The sequence below is a fragment of the Mycena indigotica genome, assembly GCF_014461135.1.
Source record: "Mycena indigotica strain 171206Taipei chromosome Unknown Mind.scaff0003, whole genome shotgun sequence".
Taxonomy (NCBI): domain Eukaryota; kingdom Fungi; phylum Basidiomycota; class Agaricomycetes; order Agaricales; family Mycenaceae; genus Mycena; species Mycena indigotica.
Genome location: NW_023503002.1, coordinates 5,611,349 through 5,630,031, shown reverse-complemented (window position 1 = coordinate 5,630,031; position 18,683 = coordinate 5,611,349). Strand labels below are relative to the sequence as shown.

The 18,683-nt window shown below is 51.2% G+C and overlaps 2 protein-coding genes across 2 annotated transcripts; one reads left to right on the top strand and one right to left on the bottom strand.

Annotated features, from left to right (window-relative positions):
• Positions 1-620: 620 nt before the first annotated feature.
• On the bottom strand, positions 621-2,215 carry MIND_00403500 (uncharacterized protein; the record flags this gene model as incomplete). The annotated part of the gene is made up of 12 exons (XM_037360860.1): positions 621-743; positions 788-866; positions 914-938; positions 988-1,023; positions 1,073-1,094; positions 1,149-1,195; positions 1,242-1,282; positions 1,330-1,594; positions 1,647-1,795; positions 1,870-1,952; positions 2,076-2,107; positions 2,179-2,215. The coding sequence occupies 12 exons, from the start codon at positions 2,213-2,215 to the stop codon at positions 621-623; spliced, it is 939 nt and encodes a 312-aa protein (XP_037223745.1).
• A 2,274-nt stretch (positions 2,216-4,489) lies between these two features.
• Positions 4,490-6,511, top strand: MIND_00403400 (uncharacterized protein; the record flags this gene model as incomplete). The annotated part of the gene is made up of 7 exons (XM_037360859.1): positions 4,490-4,712; positions 4,764-4,867; positions 4,918-4,924; positions 4,981-5,634; positions 5,682-5,810; positions 5,858-6,012; positions 6,059-6,511. The coding sequence occupies 7 exons, from the start codon at positions 4,490-4,492 to the stop codon at positions 6,509-6,511; spliced, it is 1,725 nt and encodes a 574-aa protein (XP_037223744.1).
• Positions 6,512-18,683: the final 12,172 nt, after the last annotated feature.

Here is an 18,683-nt window from a genome sequence, read left to right as displayed (position 1 = left end):
GTTGGTGAAGCCTCTCTTAAATACCTCCAAATGCCTCCCTGGCGCCGCGTGGATTCCCATGAATGTCAGGTGGAACGTTCGACCCGTCCTTTTCGCATCAGAGCTATCTAACAATCGATCACATGGATATACATAATGTGGCGCCGTGGCCACATGCACCGATTCATGTCCATGAAAATACCTTGGCGATGGGCGGTATTTACAGCGCCGAATTACCGCTGATCATGACGATCGGATCCGGCCGGCAAGGGTGACTGGAAACCGAACGATGCGATGAGCGGAGAAACGCAGGAAGAACCCACATCTTACCTGTGGAGGGAGAGAGATACGACTTGAATGGGAAATACAAGCAAGGTCACCAGTTTTTCGTTGTACTCGTTGGGTTCTGGCTCAAGGAACTTATATATTACATATACTTAGCCGGCCGGGGTCAACCCAAGTTCCACAATATTCAAACCCTCCGGTACATAGTTACTTCGATAACTTATCTACACACTCAGACTACCCTATCCTACCGCCGCCAGTAGTTACAATCCGAATAAACATAAACAACTAAACACAGTCCATGGCTAACAGTCAACCCGTGGGTATGATTTTGCCCCCGCACAGCATCGACGCGCTCAGTACGCCGAGCCCTTGCGCATCGAGCTGTCCGAGTCGAGGTCGCGCTCGACGTCGTGCGTCGTGTGTACCTCGACGGAGATCGTGGGCGGTCCAGGCGCGTAAGTTGGCCGCATGTAGTTCTGCGCGGCGTCAGTTGAAGGGGATGGACAACAGTAGTATTCACCGTGTTGGTCAGCGACAGGACGCCTCCGTTCTTCGAGCCGCCCTCGCGGAGCTCGCGGAGGACGTGGCGGGAGTTGAGACTGGTGACTGACTTAGAGTAGTTCAAATCGCGCAGATGAGTAGTTACCTCGCGAGCAAGGAGTTGGAGAACACTGGAGAGAAGATCAGCCGGAAATAAAGACAAGCAGGGTGCAGACGTACTCCGGGCCTCAATCGTGGAGAATGCGATCCAGATAACTGTCATCAGTGGGTTAATATCAGGAGACGAAAGCGGGAGTTTACGCACAATCGTTGGGCCGTCTGTGGAACTATAAACGGGCACAAATGAGTCCCAACGCCAAAGGTCAGAGATTGTAACGCACGAGGATGACGGTGATCAACGAGAGCGAGCAGGTCATCAGGCCGGTTTCTACACTCAGGTTAGCCTGCGGCCGAGCACAAGAATGGGGGCCCACCAATGGCCCACATGATGATCTTGTCCAAGAACGCAGTCGTCCTGCACGCGGTCAACCCCCGGAAGACGAAGTAGAGCACCGAGCTCACGATTTGTGCACTTTCCCGCGTTGGCGCCAGAGGAGGAACACGAGTGTAGCGGTGATCGTGACGTCCTCCGCGGCGCTCAGGCTCCACATGGTGACCCCGAGCCACTGCCACTTGGTTCCGAACTCGGTGACGCTCTTCACGCTGAGCCCGACGGAGAAGAGCGACACGCCGAGCACGAAGCGCACGAAGGAGAGCGCATATGTGATGTACGGGATGATGCGCGACTTAGATAGCACATAGATGCGGTATGAGAAGAATATCTGGACTGTGGAGGATTCGTCATCGTTGAGCTGAGAGTGAATGCGTAATGGGCGTACCGGTGACAGCGACGGTGACGGTGATAAATATATAGCCGATGATGGAGCGCGGTGGGCGAGCCAGGAGGGCCTCAGGGTGGCCGTAGTCGGTGACGAGGAGGGTGTACAGTGTGTGCGAGACAGCGCCGACATGGCTGGCCTCGGCGGCCCTGGAAACTCGGTTAGATAGCGCGTTCCATATGCATCTGTCGTCAGGACAGGGGAAAGTGGAGTAGATATGTACCAGATAAATGCGACGGTGGCCTTGATCATCCAGTGGTCATCGGGGAACCGCGTATGATAGATGTACGCCTGGACGGTTGTAACCTACCCAGCCTCGGTCAGTAGCCACTCCTGCAAAGACCCAGGAGGAAGAGGAGGCATACACCAAAAAGAATCTAGGGCGCGCTCGATCAGCGTGGGCGAGACAGCCATAACGAGAGAACGTACAGCGCCAGCCAAGGTGCCGACAAGGAGCGCGCCTGCAAATTACATCGCTTAGCCTGCAGTCCCCACGCGCCGGCTTTCCGCCTGCCAGAGATAAAGAACCCACCCAGTGTCGGGTTTGGGTCAAACGCCTCAGCGGACATGCCAATAGTCGAAGAGGGAGAAAAAGAGAGACGGGATGTGGACGCAGCTCGAAGGGGAAGCTCGTTTTGCGATGCGCGGGGGTGCTATAAGAGGAGCCCACGCGCCGCGAAGCAAGGATGGAACATAGGAAGTCAGGCTGTGGCACATCGCTGATAGTGTCTCGCCGCGACCTGTCAGCGACCTCCACATTTGGCGCCATCAGTCAATTGCAGATCATGGCGTGCCGCGGAGGCGGATGCATACCACGAATAGAGTCTGCGAGGGTATTCTATCCGAGAATGAATGGGGTGAGTGTCGGGCTGTCCGGTCAGCCCGTGTCTCGTCGTTTCAGTCGTCAGACGATGGCGGGCGTAGCGACAGCGACATTATTGTTTTAAATTTGTAGGAAGAGCGGATGGGCGCGGTTGAAGTGAACTCGAATGTCGACGTTGGAAGAGTAACCCAGCGACCACTTGCCCATATTCCGTGGGCTTCTCCGGCCTGACTCGGACGCGGAGACTGGGCAGAAGTTATGGCCAATAATGATGTCGAGGAGAGTTCGGTGATCCTTACTCTATATGGGCATGTACTCCGTGTCGAATCGAATGCGCAACAGCTGGGCAGACTGGCATGTCGGCTAGCGGTGGCAGACCGTAGCGCATGGCTCGTCGAAAACTGTGATCTGCCTTGCCGCAAACAATTGTCGAAGTTGGTGCAGAATGAGATGGACGATGAATGAGATGACGAGAGGGCACGAGCATCGTTGGCTGGAGATCGGCGGTTTGCGGACGGTTTATGGAGGTTAACTCAGTGAGAAGCCTTCTGAGAGCTCCCGAGAAGTCGCCGCCCAACCGTCACCAACGCCAACTCGACAAAGCATCGTCGGACGCCTTCTGCCCCTCCTTCGTTCCACTCTGTGTCTTTGTTCGTGCTTCGAGATCTCCTCGTTCGCGTCCGCTCGTTCCCCCGGCTCTCTTATAGCCGAAAGCCCGCCGAGCGACGCCGGGTCCGAGCTATCAAGCACCTGGAATCAGAAGTAGTTTAGTCATCGAATGATGCATAAGCACCGACGACACACGTACCGAAAATCGGCCCGTGCGAGCTGCAGTACTAGTCTCTTCCCCATTGACCTAAGTTGGTACACGTATCGCAGCTTGGCATATCGTATATTGTCGCCTGGTCGAATTGTGGAGATAGGACAAGCTTAAGCGCGGTGTTCACGCTAGCATCGGGCCCCGGTGCTCAGGAAGGCCTGGGGCAAGTAGTTGAAGTGGTGAGTTCGTAAAGGGAGTGGTCGGAGCGCGCCACCACGGAGGTCCGCCCATCATACCCATCTCTGTTCCAACGGACGGCGGACAGCGTGCGCAAGTCCACCAACCCTCGTGAGTCGCGGGAAAGGTCGGTCGACGTGGCAAAGAAAAAGAAGTGCTGACGTGATCAGTCATGCGGTCACACATATCACGATGATCAGTCACTCAATGACAGATGGGCTCCCACGTTTTTTCGTCTTCTGCCTCCGTCCCATCCCAACGGCGCAGAAAGGAGCGACGAAAGCGCCGATGAGGGGGACGGCGCCGAAGTTCGTGTTCTACGGAGTGAGTGCCCGCTCAGTACTAGTTGTGTGCTGACAAACTCCGCTTAGTGTCCATGGCGCATCTGCGACATCGTTGTTTGTGCTTATGGCTGCCATAGTTGGCAGCTGGGCCTGTCAGCAGAGTATCGCCGAACTGCTATCTGTTATCTGTCCGTCCGTCTCTTCAACGACAGACGATCCTGGGTTCTTTGCAGCTAGCTTCCCCGCTGTCTAGCCTCCCGCGTATCCGCATCTGCGTCCACGGCGGTGACGATTACCTGCGGCGTAAGCACTTTGGGCTTCGAATTCTTCAACAGCGAAGGGCTGATAGGCTGTTACAGGGCTATCATGATATCAACAGTCGTGCTATCTATAGATAGCCAATACACCGCTCTGACACGAGCGCCGCTCTGTATAGTCGGATCCCCCACGCTGGTCCGCCGGCAGTCACCAGCGTCGCATCGCATCGCACACTAGGAACTATCTATAGTGCCCACTAGCTACGCGTTATCAGCGTTTCACTCGCGACGCGTCCCAGTTACCATCCGTCGTGCGACGATATGCGGATGCCCAGGGCTCGCTCGGGCGGGATCTTCTCCCCGAGCTTCCACCCTAATCGCCGTCTGTCGAGCCACAAATTCGCTGTCTTATACGCCCACTTCCCATCTTCCCCTTCCCCTCCTTTCCCCTTATCTCCCCCAAACTACTTATTACTTACTCGATGCCGGACTTCAAGGCTCTCACCGCCCCGAAGCTCGCTGCCCGCTCTAAAGCCATTTCTCTCGCGCCCGCTGCTTCCGCCTCCCATGCTCCATACTTAAAGGTGAGCGCGATAGAGATTGTGCGGCGCATTGGTGCAGGCGAGTGGACGGCCTCGCAGGTGGTGGAAGCGTATATCGCACGGGCGGCGGTGGCACAGGGGGCCACAAATTGCGCCACAGAGAGTACGTCTTTTTTTTTTGGCTAGATTAAGGAGTGAGACCTAATTGTTATAGTTCTCTTCGAGGATGCGGTGGCGGAGGCTAAAGCGCTTGATGATGAGTTTGCGAAAACGGGGAAGCTGAGGGGTGTGCTGCATGGTGTGCCGATGAGCATGAAGGTGTGTTTTAGCCATCTCTCTTTCGTTTGCGCATTACTTACACTCGACAGGACCAATGTAAGCCTACGACATAGCCAGGTCTTCGCATTTTATAAGCTAATCAATCACCACAGTCGATATCAGGGGGTACGACTCTTCGATGGGGTACAGCAAGCTGCTCAATAAGCCTGCCGCGACCGATTCCGACGTTACCGCTGTCCTACGCGCTGCGGGTGCCATCCCAATAATCAAAACGAACGTCCCACAAACACTGTTCACGCTCGAATGCGGGAACCCCGTCTGGGGCGCGACCAACAACCCTTACCACGCATTCTACTCTTCCGGCGGGTCATCCGGCGGCGAGGCTGCGCTGCTGGCCATGGATGGCTCAGCATTTGGTGTCGGGTCTGACATTGGCGGCTCGCTCCGAGTACCGACCGCCTCCTGCGGGACATACTCATTGAAGCCGTCGATGCAGCGCGTGTCATATGTTGGCGCGGTTGACCCGTGCCCCGGCCTCGACGGCATTATCTCGGTGGCTGGCCCAATGGCGCGCACCGTCGAGGACCTCGAGGTATTCGCGAAACTGCTCTTGGGTGTCCCGGGCCGCAGCCATCTCGTCGCGCCGATCCCTTATCGGGAGCCTAAGTTGCCGGAGAGGTTGCGATTCGGCTACTATACGGACTACTACGTTAAAGCGAGCCCGGCGACGAAACGCGCGGTCCAAGAGACTGTGGCGGCACTGAGGAAGCAGGGGCATGAGTGCGTTGAGATTGAGATTCCCACGCGTAAGTGGTTGGTTATGTACGCTTTAGGTGTTGCTGAACGAGTGCAGCGGAGACGGCTCTGAACATCTACTTCGCACTATGCGGTGGCGACGGGTACCGCACGCTGTTCGCCGGACCGGGGAGCGACCCCATCGACGACGCGATGAAGCCAATTGCGTCCATGCCACGGCTGCCGAGTAACTATTGCCGTTCAACATGTCTATTGCGACTCACTGTCACACAGTGTTCATCCGTAACATGATCGTCTGGGCCGCAAACAACGTGTTCAAGGACCCGCAGCTCGGCCGCCTCCTCAAGGCGAACGGCGAGAAGTCTGTCGAGGAGCTGTTCAAGTGGACTGCCATCCGGGACGACTACGTGACAAAGTTCTACGCTGAGGTTGGCTTGCTGTCTCTCTTCTCATTCACATTCCTCATACTACCAGATCTGGAACAAACACAACTTGGACGGCATCATCGCGCCGATGCTTGCGACACCGCACATCCCGCTCGGCTCATGGGCCGGCGTCTTCCAAATAGTCTCGGCCACGGCGCTGTACAACGTCGTGAACTCGCCCGTCGGCGTACTCCCCGTCACGCGCATCGACCCCGCGCTCGATGCCCTCACGCCAGAGTGGACGTCTCCCCCCAAAGACATGCCCCTGACAACGGTGTACAAGGCGCTCTACCTCGGCGGGTCCCCGCTCGCGCCGGCGCACCACGCGAAAAGCCCCGCGTACAATGCGGAGAAGATGGCCGGCATGCCCGTCGCGGTGCAGGTCGTCGGCCGGAAGTGGGAGGACGAGAAGGTGCTCGCGATGATGAAGGTCGTGGACGGCGCGCTCGGCCCGCGCGGCTTCGGCCCGGGGAGCTTCAGTGCGGAGACCAAGGCCGCGTAACGCGGACACTTGAAAAATATTTATTTTACTTGCTCGCGGATTCGGGTGTAGTGTATATAGCGGTGTAATCGGATTCAAGTTTCTGCGTTGTAGCCTGCGATTAGGAAAAGTTTCTTCAATGCCCACACCCGGGCCTCGTTCCCGCGAGAAAAACAGGTAAAAATGGTCATTTAATACATTCAAATCAGTGACATTTTCATGGACTTATTACACCCAAGTTTGCATAGGTCCATTTACCTTTGTTATATTGTGTGACTCATGTGACATGGTGTAACAGTGCTGAACTCAGGCCAAGTGCCTCAGGTCATCCATTATTCATGATCATCCGCAAAACTCCATCCGCCTGGAGTGGTTGGCACGCCTGGCAAATGTCATGCGAATTCTGGCATCAATGTGGCACGGCTGGGCCATAGCTGGCTTGGCTGTGATTGCTGGTGCCAGAAGTTGATGCAATCTGCCAGTATTTAGGGAGCGAAAATCTTCTAAGTCCAGCATCACTGCCCCTCCATTTTCCCCACCTCCACTGCTCGCACCACTGTGTAAGGCGCTCCTTGTGGATGTTCCTTTTGACCTGTACTGCAGTACCACAAACATTTTCGGCCATTGCCTCTCGGATGCATGGCCCGTCTATGCCACGTATGTCCACCCTTGCCCGACATTCTCTCGTGCTAACATATTCCAGCACATCGTCTTCATCCTCCGCGCGCAAAGACGGAGACGGGAACCTAGGTGGAGTGTGTGTGTGTACTCTCGCGTTCCCACTTTCCGGCCTGTTTTCGTGCATTGGCGGCCCATGTCGTCTGGCTCGCTGCTCTCTTCCTGGAAGGGCTGGTCATGGTGGCCTTCCATTCCCACCGACAAATTGGCAAAGGTGCGCCTCCTCTCGCTGTCCGCTCCCTCATTGAAGCTTCTGAATGTAGACTGGCCATCTGCAACGAACGTATGTCGCTCTCACTCACTCTATCCCTCGCTCGCACAATCGGGCCAACACGAATCCATGACGACTACCCGCGTCTAATTCCACCTCCATCTCCGCCACCGTCCCCCCTGCCTCACTCCAATTTCGAGATGGCCTCACTCTGATCTCGGCCGACCCCGCGACTTCCGTTCACACCATTGCCTAGCGCCCAGTGTCCACAGCAAGGAACAATGGGAAGGTCAGGTTTCCGCAGCATCGGGACGGCGGGCCTATTGTTGCGCGTTCAGCTCGAGAGTTGGAGTGCGTGGAGGGACAGCTGTTCGCACATGTGTATAGTTTTACAACATGTACTATAGAACAGTCAAATATATCTATTTTCTATCATAATTTGGAGTAAAATTAGTGGGATTGGTGAGCATTGGAACCACCTTGTTAAGATTCTGGAGGAATTCTGGCGCCAAAATAAATTCTGGCGCTTGCTATGTCAATAATGGGGCCAGACAGACTTTGGCAGCCTGGCATGCCTGGGACCGGCCTGGGAGCCTTGGCACCAGGATGCCCACCCGTGGCTGGACACCTTTGGAAAATTCCCTGGATACAACCAGGGGGTAACGTTTTCACGGAACCCGGATACAACCAGGCGCCGGTTGTATCCACTTGGCGTCGCCAGGCACCCACACGACGCAGCTGATCTGCATCACCAGCACCATCATCAGGCGACCCTCGGCCGTCCGGCCAATGCCACAACCATCACGGATGATGGGTGGGTGCCCAGACACGCCGCCGCTTTCGCAAACAGCTGGTTCTAACCAGGCACTGGTTGTTCTGGTTATACGCAGCATAACAGCTGCTTCGGCGCTTCGGCGCGTCTTACGTGTCGCACATGACTTGTGCTCCACCGACTACTTTTACGCAAACCCGGCGGCCTTGGCAACGGTGCCGGCGCTCTTCTCGCCGCCGCATTCTTGACTCCTGCCTCCGCGGGCTCCATATTGCGAGCGTGGCCAGCTCCGAGTCCATGTGCCTCCGCATCGGAAGCAGGCCAGCTGCCTGACCCTCCCACTCGGCGCTGGCCTGCAGCTGGCCGCGTTGCTCATTGCAGCGCCTGCCGCACTTATGGGCCGTCCGCTCTCCCGCTCTGCTCGGTGTCAACCCGCCGCCCGCCGCTCCGGTTCGCGGTTCGCGGTTCCCGCAACACAGCTACACACAATTGGGCTCACCCTCCCGTGCGCGTTAATGCCGTTCGCAGACCGCACCAACGCCGCTTGCTCACCACAGCTCACCACCTCCTCGGCATTCCCTGCTTCCATGCTCGCCATCCAATGACCATCAAATTCAAACCCGCCCTGCGGTGCCCGCGGTGCCGCCCTCTCGTCTGCACTCAACCATTCGCTGGCTGCTGTGCCTGCCCTTGCGCTGGCTCCTGGGCTGGGGAAGCAGTCGGAGAAGAGTCGGAAATGTGGGATCTGTCGAGTACATGTTGACATTAGGCCACATTTGAATAGATGTCAATGTCAGATCGAATGCCGCATCTGTGATTGACGGTGTTTGGACCGCGGAAATCAGCACTGAAGGGTGGTCGCGAACTCGCCTCAAAAGGTCGCGAACTCGCCTCCAAAAGTGGGAGCCATTAAATTGACTGTAATGACATTCCCGTTGGCCCAATGATCCTGGAAATGAGTACTGCTTGTTAGTAACTGTGTTTGGATGGTCCCTAATTTTTCTTGGATTTTTAAAGGCAGGAGGGAAGAAGTAATTTGCAAGGTTGTGAAAAGTAGGCAAGAATAGTGCTGGCCAGAATTATATTATGTTTGATTAATTATTGAATATATTCAGAATATTATGAATATATTATGCCCTTAGTGGATCACTTGAATATGATTATGTTTGAATATATTATATTATGTTATGACTATACTATATTATAGTCACAGAATATTCAACTATAGTAAGATGGATGATCACAGCTATTTTCTCAGTGCATGTAGTCAGTCATAGTACTAATCTTAGTCTGAGTTAGCCCTACTTCTGATAAATGTCACATATTATCTATTATATATGCTGATTTATACATTACTCCTAGGGTCAGGAGTGATCACTTTGGATTCCCTATTAAATGTAGTATAGAACCCCTAATGAAGTGTCTAATGGTCAACCTAATACTAGTGGCAATGCCCTGATTGTATTTTGAGAGTCCTATGTATCCAAGGCTGGGATTAGAGAGGCCCAAAACGAAGTTGCCCTTACAATCCAGCATGTATCTTATGTATTAATTTTTTTTTCGAGCAGCATATATGCATACTAGGATTATAGTTGAATATATTCATAACATATTCATATTTTGCAGCTGAATATGATTATACTATACTACAAATATATTATTGTGTCGGAGCTCTGAATATGATATGATTATAATATATTATGCCCACAAAATAATATAATCATATTTGGCCAGCACTAGGCAAGAAGTTCAAAAACATGTATGGCCCGACACTTTTTACTTGCTACAATTTATGTCCCACCAATAAATTTCATTGCTTTTGGGTTCTGTGGCTAGGAACACCTGACTATGGTCTCCCAACACAGATTTGGACTATGGCAAGCCAGAATGAAGGAAAGAGAAATATTTTGATGGGCCATCAGGAGAACATACTATGCTTTCCTTGCAGCCTCTTGACTGGTATTTGGGATCAAATTTGAGTTTGAACTGGGGTACTATGCAGTACTCTCCACCTCATGTCATTTCTAAGGTATAAAGAGTCATCTTCCCAATCTATACAAGGGGAGAATAAACAGAATATTGTGCAGGCCACTGGAAGGCCTGGTCTGCTGTGGGCTAAGCAGGCTGTACAATCCATTTTTAAATATCTCCACAGGCATATTAATCCCTCATAGTAGTGACAAGTCCCCCACATACAGTCAGAAACACGCTTGTAATACAGATCATGTGACCGTGTTACCCTGCATCAATATACACCCAATGCTGAATCCCACCTGTTCCTAAGTGCCTTTCCAGCACTATATATTATCTTGCATGCTCCTGCTACTCATACACTACACTGGTATTCATTTAGCTGAGAATTAAGTGCTAATACCTGCATATTGCATCATTTTTTCCCATTGTGCTTGTCCTTGCAACCTGTGCCCCTGGAATATGTCTGCCAAGGCTGATCCACAAGGGAACTAACTAGATAATACAAATAGTTTCATAGTATATATGCATTGAAGCAGCAGGGCAGGCGCAACAAGCAGTGCTTATGTTATATTGATGCGCCATCAATGGCGGCTGAGCGGTGGCGCTTGGCAGATGGGTGATGATGGGTGGGAAGTATGGCGGGTGAGCAACGGCTCCCCCGATGATCAACACATGTGATCATTGTGATGATGATGGATCAGCAGTGATGCCGACAAAGGCCGAGGGTTGGACAGCACAGGCATTTGTGCTGGACAGAACCACGGCCTGGTTGTATCCGGGTCCTGTGAAAACGTTACCCCCTGGTTATATCCGGGGACTTTTTTCAAATACTTACAGCTACGGCTCGGATGCCCAGGCCGATTGAGTTTTCCTGATGATTATTCATTCTGTACCAACTATTTCCTTAGTATATAGGCTTCAAATTAACCATAATATATATACCAGCAACAAGCCTATAATGGGGACAGATAGTGCACAGGGCTGGTGGGTGGGTGAAATGTTTTATTAAAGGAGACTGCTTGTCCATATCTAGAATTGTAGATATCTAATCTGGCACTATGGTGCTTTCACTTGTTGGTCTCTGGCTCATCATCATCATATTTTCTCATTTTCCTATTTGCTGCATTGTCTGTGCTTTGCACTTGCACATTTTATATAGGTACTTGGACTCTGGGGAGATTGACAGAGCTGAACATGCAAAAACTAAGGACAGGGAAAAGGAAATGACTGCTTCCTGAGGTATACCTATGTTGTGGGCTGAACACAGTATCTCCTGGATGATAGGTTTGACTGGTGGCTATATTATGAGAGGCAGACAGTACAGGGTTGTTAGGTGTTGGGTGGATTGGATGCTTTGTCTATCCATATACTGACAGATTTAGACATCAATATTCAGGATGGCTTGCTTTTGTGTTCATACACAAGTGCATGGGCTTCAGATTGTAATTACTTTCTACACACTGGTGTTGGAGTATGGGCAATATACTGTAATATCAATAAACACCATCTTTGTTATATCCGTGCCGACTCCGGCATTTGATTTCGAAATCTGTCTCCGGTATCTGGTTTTTACACAATGAAGATTTACTGAGCATTTCCAATTACTCCGACTTATGATCTATGTAATCATCTATGCCTTATTCCTTGTATGTAACTAACTTCCTTCCACTTTACTTGACTTTGTTCTAAACTCGTTACTTACTTTGTTATCCCTTATTCCGTTTCTGTTACTTCTTGTATTGTAAATACTTTGATGTATTATCTTATACTTCAGTTTGTAAATTAACATTGCTGGTCTCTCATCTCCAGTGTCATCTTCTCTCTTGTCTTGTCTTGTCTTGGTCAACTGGAAGCCCTGGTCACCCAAACATCCTTCTGTGGTATTCTGCCCCCAAGTGCATTCCCACTTTGATTCTGTTCCAACTCCAACTTCGACTCTAGTCCCTCTGGTCGACATGGCACTTAACAATCTTCCGGAAAATGACATGGGTAATTTGGAGACAATAGATGGACAATCAGGGAAGGAGTGTGGATTGCCCAGGGTTAACAGCCTAGCACGACTCGATGCCGACACACATTGAGCATCATGCATTTTCTCTCTCCTTCATGGCGATGAACGGGTTGGTCTTGCTGTGCTCGCACTGGCGCTCAGCGCACATGGCCCTGTTAGGATATAACATAACTGGTTTTGGTAGACGCTTTGCAGTGTTGTCAGCATGGCAAGTGTGAAACACGTGCGTGGGGCTCACAGAGTGCTTCCCACAGCCCTCCCATAAATGAACGTGAGAAGGGGACTGTTGCTATATCAGCTTCTTGCCCTCAAACAGCTATACTCATAGAGTCAAGGCTGGACTTGTAACCTGGGTGGAACATGGAGAAACAAAGAGAGAGAAAAAGACATTCTGACAGGTACGGCATTATTTACCAGTAGTCATATTGACAGCTCACTACTAGTGTAGTGATGGCCAGGTCTGGTTTGGGATTTCGGTTCGAACCCAGACCGGACCAGACTGAACGCGTGTTGGGCGTTCAGGTTCGGCGAATGCCTTTCCGAACCGAACCTGGCCCTCGGTTCAGCCAGGTTTGGGCATTTTGGGCCAAAAGGTGCCCGTTCAGGGCCAGTTCGAACCGCCGGTCGGTGTTCACGTTCGGCTAAATCCGATTTTGAACCGAACCGGCGGTCCGGTGTTCGCCCAAAAAGGGCCAAGAACCGGACCAAACCGGACTTGACCATCACTATACCAGTGGTTGAGACTGCAAAAACTAGCAAAAATTATTCTATCATGCCTGTGCCATGTGCTGAACACAGTGTCCCCTGGTATATAAGTTGTGACCTTGACTACAATATTTGAGGCAGGGCTCAGGCTGTTATAAAAAGCTGGTAGACCATAGACATGTAAGCAAAATACCCACAGAGAGTGTAGAATAAAAGGCATATTTAGTTAAGCATGCACTATAGACTTGAAAGTCTATGTCTCTCAAACAAGAAAAATCCCTGTCTGCACTGGCATCAGCAATAGGTGAATTAATATCATTGAAATGTGGTTTTGTTTCAGATCTTCCATCTCACCCGCACAATCACCGATCCGTCAACACCCTCCTGATAGTCACCCTAGGACCTTGCCTATGAAATTCACAAGCCTTCTGTGCTCAACAGTGGCAGCTATATAGTCAGCTACCTAGCACATGGACCCTTAGAGTTTCTTCTCTTTGGATCCTCCCCCGCTAAGTCAGCTTTGTTTGTATTTGCTTGCCAATGTTCACGCTTTGGATCCTCCCCTGCTAGGACCTTGATCTCAGGCCTCTGGGGTTGCCCTTACAGGTTATCAAAACCTATTTTATAAATACCTCCTCAGACCCCTGTGTCAGGGGAAGTCCTGATGCCGTCACTTGATCCCATCAAGCGCCACATCTCCACGCACGTCTCCGTGTCTCCACTCGCGTCTCCATGTCTCCACCCGCGTCTCTGTATCCCTGCACCCTCACACTCCTCCTCCACTTCTCCCACCACATCCCGCATCCAGTGGTCCCCAGCCTTTGACTCCCATGGCCACCCCTTTCTGGGAGTCTCTCCGGAGTCACCATCAGGGATCACTAATGCCATCAGGGATCACTAATGCCATCGGAGACCTCTCCGGATGTGGACGCACCACATTCCTCTGAGACCTCGAGCCTATGGCCTTATAGCCTCTCTGGGCTGTCGCTCATCGAGGTCTCCCTGCAACCTCTACCCATTGGACCTCTTGGGTGTCCCCAACCTACGTCAGTGTTCGGTCTTATGTTCAAATAACTAAGCCTCGCCATGGCTCCGCTCCCCACTCCGCCACCACGGCCCCCCGTCATTGGGTCTTCCTTTGGGTGAGGCCTACTGCCGTTAAGGCTCGTGCCTACTGCAGCGCCCCAGGCTGCACACCCTCACACCTCCACCTCTCTGGAGACGTCCCTGAACATCTCTGAATTTGGTTAGTTGTTTCCTGCAACTTGAACCCCCGAACACACACACACACACACAAAAGTTAGGATTTGAATCGGTTAGAGTTTGATTGATCATTAATCTGCTCTACTGATGTCGCGCGCACTACGCGACGGGTGTTGGAAACACCTTGGAACGACGAATACGACAGCCTTGGGCTGCCCGGGCGTCGGCCGACACGTGACCCGACCGGGCCGGCGGTAGGCCGACCAGGAAACACAAAACCACCCAATGGCCGTCGCGTTTCGGCTCGAACACGTCGTGCACGGTTGGAACACGAGCTCAAACGCGGGGAGGTGGATAAAACGTAATAAGGCTTCTCACGAGTGTCACGGATAAATACCTGTACTCTACCTGCGGGTAATTTAGGCTTCAAAACCAATACCTGCATTTGCAGCATCCGTGGGAAACAGGTACCTGTACTCATGGATACGGGTACCTGCACGGGTTATCCACGGGTATTTTGAATAACATATTAGGATACTGAGGTATATTGACAATATTAAGAGCTTATATAGAGTATAGTATCAAGTAATATACTGATATGGACACTACAGGGCATAAGAAGACTGTAGTGACTGGAATATATAGAAGATAATGAAAATTAAGATCTTCTAGAGTCATACCTGTACTCTTGGCATCCGTGGGAAACGGATACCTGTATCCGCGGATGTCAAACCTGCGGATGTTTTCCTGCAGGTACCTGTGCAAACATCCGCGGGTGTTGACACTCGTGCGGAGCTTTAAAACGTGAGGTGAAATGTCACGTGCAATGTGCGACACGTCGCAAGTGGGCGAAACCTGGAGGTGAAACAGCACGTGACCGTGGCCGGGGCGGCCGGGGCCATCAATATTAGCTAAGCGAGGAGTATATATTCAGCTCGATTTTGTAGTAGATACCCCAGAATCCAACGCGCCCCCCATAGCGGTTGCATTGCTCCCCATAGAGGAAAGGTTTTGATCAACGCCGACAACGACTACGAAGACTGTGAACACGTGAACTGTACCCGAGAACGCTACGAGAACGCTGCCCGAGAACGCCGAACGTCGGGACTATCGTCATATTGAGTGATATACCGAAACTATCGTCAAATTTTGCTGAACATTGTTGAACATAACCCCCACACCCACACCAACTGTTGATTGAAGACTATCTGGATTGCAACAACCATATACTTTGGTTGGAACCCCCGTACTTGCGCGCTACGAACTAGGAACTATTGTCGAATTGGGAGTAACCCTGATCTAGGGTTAGGGTTGACATCAAGTGTCTACCACAAGTGTGTCTAGTGACTGAGTGTGTGTTTTGTTTTGTGTTTGTGTTTGTGTGGGTCCGTGTTTGTGTTTGTTTGTCCCCTGTCCCCACATTGCCCCCATCCTCCACCCACTGTTCCTACCGTTCCTCCGCGTTTCACTGCTCATTTTCTAAGTGTATTACTGCTCTGTGCAGACATCTGCAAAAAGTCAAAACTCAAAAGAACCCAAATGGTTGGCATCTATGCCTGTGCTGTGCGCTGAACACAGTGTCTCTGGGGTGATACCTGATGTGGGGTCTAGTATGAGGCGGGGGGGCACAGGGCTGTTGGGCAGGTTGGATGGCTTTGGGAGAGGAGACTGGAGTTATAATTTGTGTGTACTCTCATATTTGTGCATTTGTCAACAGCCGCAGCCTGCGGGACCGGCCACCGGGCTCCGGTGGCCCGATCCAATCCAGTCGCTCCGGCGACCTTGTACTCTAAATGTCTTTCGCCTTGTTACTTACATCTCCGTATGTCCTTATGCTTGTTACTTTCTATAAGCACTCCGTACCTTGTACTTACTTATGGTATTCGGTTTCTACTTACAATTAGTATTTAAACAGCTAAAGTGGCTATAGTACTTTAGCTTGATTATAAACGTTACCTGCACTCCTCCTCTGTGCAGAACAACTCCAATAACTCCTCTCTCTTCTCTTGTCTTTCAACTGGACTTCACTCAGCTCGCGGACCTTGTCCATTCCGACTCCGCTCCGGTCCGGTTGGTCTTGTGTTCATTTGTGTCAGGCAGCTACTGGCTTGCTAGCTATAGTGGAAACTCCCCCCTGTTCTGCACGGCACTTGATATGTACGTATTATGCATGTCCTACATCTAGCCCTGTACATAAGAAGGAAAAGGAAAATAAGGAAATGACTTCAAATGAGCTAGGAGCAAACCTACGTCATGCAACTCTGGGACAGCGGAAACTAGCTGCTGGCTTGTATGGCACTGGGCACAAGGGAGAGCGGCCTTTGGGTATCAAAAAGAGGTTATACAGTCAAATCTGTCATATGGAATAATGTTGGTGGAAGCCCCAGGCCCATTCCATATGACAAATATTCTACATGCAATCTTATTTTATATATTTATCAATATTAAATACCCCCTGACGTGTTTGCTTGCCAAAAGACAAACAAGATCTAAGTGTGCAAGTGCCTTCAGAGCTAACAAACTCCTCAGGAAACGCAACACCAAGAACTCAAGAACTCAAGAGAGAACTCAAACTCAGAAGGGAAAGAAGGGGAAGCAGATATGATGGAAGGGAATATAATGCTAACTACTAACTACAGACTGGCTTTTATAGACTAAATAAAGAAAGGCTAAATGAAATAGAAACTAAAATCCAATGGAAAATGAGCAACAAAGTCAGGAAAGATAGAGAATGGAAACTAAGGTAGGAAATGGCAACTAGAAAAGGCAGTGGAAACTAAACTAGGAAATCAAACTGCGTGACAAAGTATGACTTGTGACGATCCAGGCTCGTCACCCCCTAAAAAATGTTGGATTTACATAGTAAAAGAAGAAGTGGTGTCTCTCTCATGTGGAATATTTGGTTCTCCCAAGGCTGTGGAAGCCCCAACCCCATTCCATATGGGGGTTATTCCACATCAGGTTATTCCATATAAAAGATTTGACTGTAATTCTCGGTGTCCTGGATTGGTGTTGATCACCTGATTTGTAAACCAAACACAGGATATTTTTGATGCTGCAATACCCTTAATTTTCTACAGCACGGAATTCTGGTCTCCCTTGATGCATTGAGCAGCCTGTGATACAGATCGTAACTCCGTGTACTCGGGAAGCCCACAGATCCACTGGCAGCGGTTCGATTTTCCTTGTGTACAGACCACATGTGTCTGCCAAGCCGGGGTTTCCCGGTGTAGACACCGAGTGATAAACCGGATGCGAAAAGGTGGCAAGACATTTGAATTCGAACTGGCGGCCTGTGAAGGGACGACGGCGCCGGGCTGTGATGTGGCAGGCTGCATCTGCCTCGTGCTCCGTGCGTGTGAACCCCGCGCAGGGCGGCCCTCGCACGGTCGGCTATTCTGGCAGCGATCACCTTCCTTCCTCTGCAGTGCACCGTGCACCACCCCACACCACCTCCGGGACGGTGGGGCATTCGCCCCTTGCCTCACACAATGATCCTCCTCCCCGAAGATGAAGAGTGATCCCGCCGCTGTCGGGCCAGAGCCCGCACCCATTCAGCGTGCACGACGTTGGCAAGGGGGACTGGCGCGAGTGCGTTGTCTGTCGTGCTGTCCCGAATTGTACTTGGCTTCGGTGGCTAATTGCAAACCCGCTAATGAGTTCATAGAGCCCTTGTGGCATTGTTCACCAGTAGTTATATAGACAACTCGTTACCAGGGGTAGAGGCTGTGAAAACCAGGAAAAAATACTTACTAATCTGTGCTGTGTGCTGAACACAGTGTCCCCTGGTATACATTTTGATGTCTATGCAGGAACTCAGACAGTTCTGTGCACAGGGCTGTTGAGCAGGTTGGATACCCTGTGGACTGAGGTTCATATATATGCTTATGATATGTGTTAAGTGCCGTGCAAGAACCGAAAGGAAGTAACGGAAAGTCCGAAGCAGAACCGAGTGGCTATCACAACACTATATCGGAGTGAGCGACTACACGTCTTGCAGGCCGAAAGCAAGTCTGAACAAATACGTGAACTCCCGCGGATACGTTCGGAGAAGCCGAAGGCGATAAGGCTTAGAACGCGGGGAGGAGTCGGACGAGAGCGGAGAGCGAGGCAAGAAACGTTAATAACGAAACTGAAGTACAGGAGCGTAGAGTATGAGTATTTATACTAAGTGGTAAGCATAAGGCATATGACCTCGCAGGGAGATCCGATGTGGTCCGCAGGATCTCCCTGCGGGTTAAGTACAAAGGCATAGTAAGTAAGGGGAACGAGAAGACATACACGAGGCAAAGGAAACAAGGCGAACGCCTAAAGGATATAAGTAAACAAACGCAAGTCCAAATGGGTAAAGATCCGAGTTGATGGTCGGAGGGTCCGAACAGGTCCGAGAGAGTCTGCGTGCAGATTAACTGTTTGAAGGGAAACGCTCAGATACCTTCATCGCGTAAAAACCCTGTTGCGCTCCAAGGATAACCTCGGAGCGTCCGAAGATGCACGGGATATAACAGTACTCCCCCGTTAAGACTCTCGCCCCGAGAGTCATAGAAACATCTAGAACAAAACGTGACCTGCCGGTGATTGCCGAAATTTTCACCATATAAGGCGGCGGAGAAACCGACCATTGCCATCAATTTTCCCC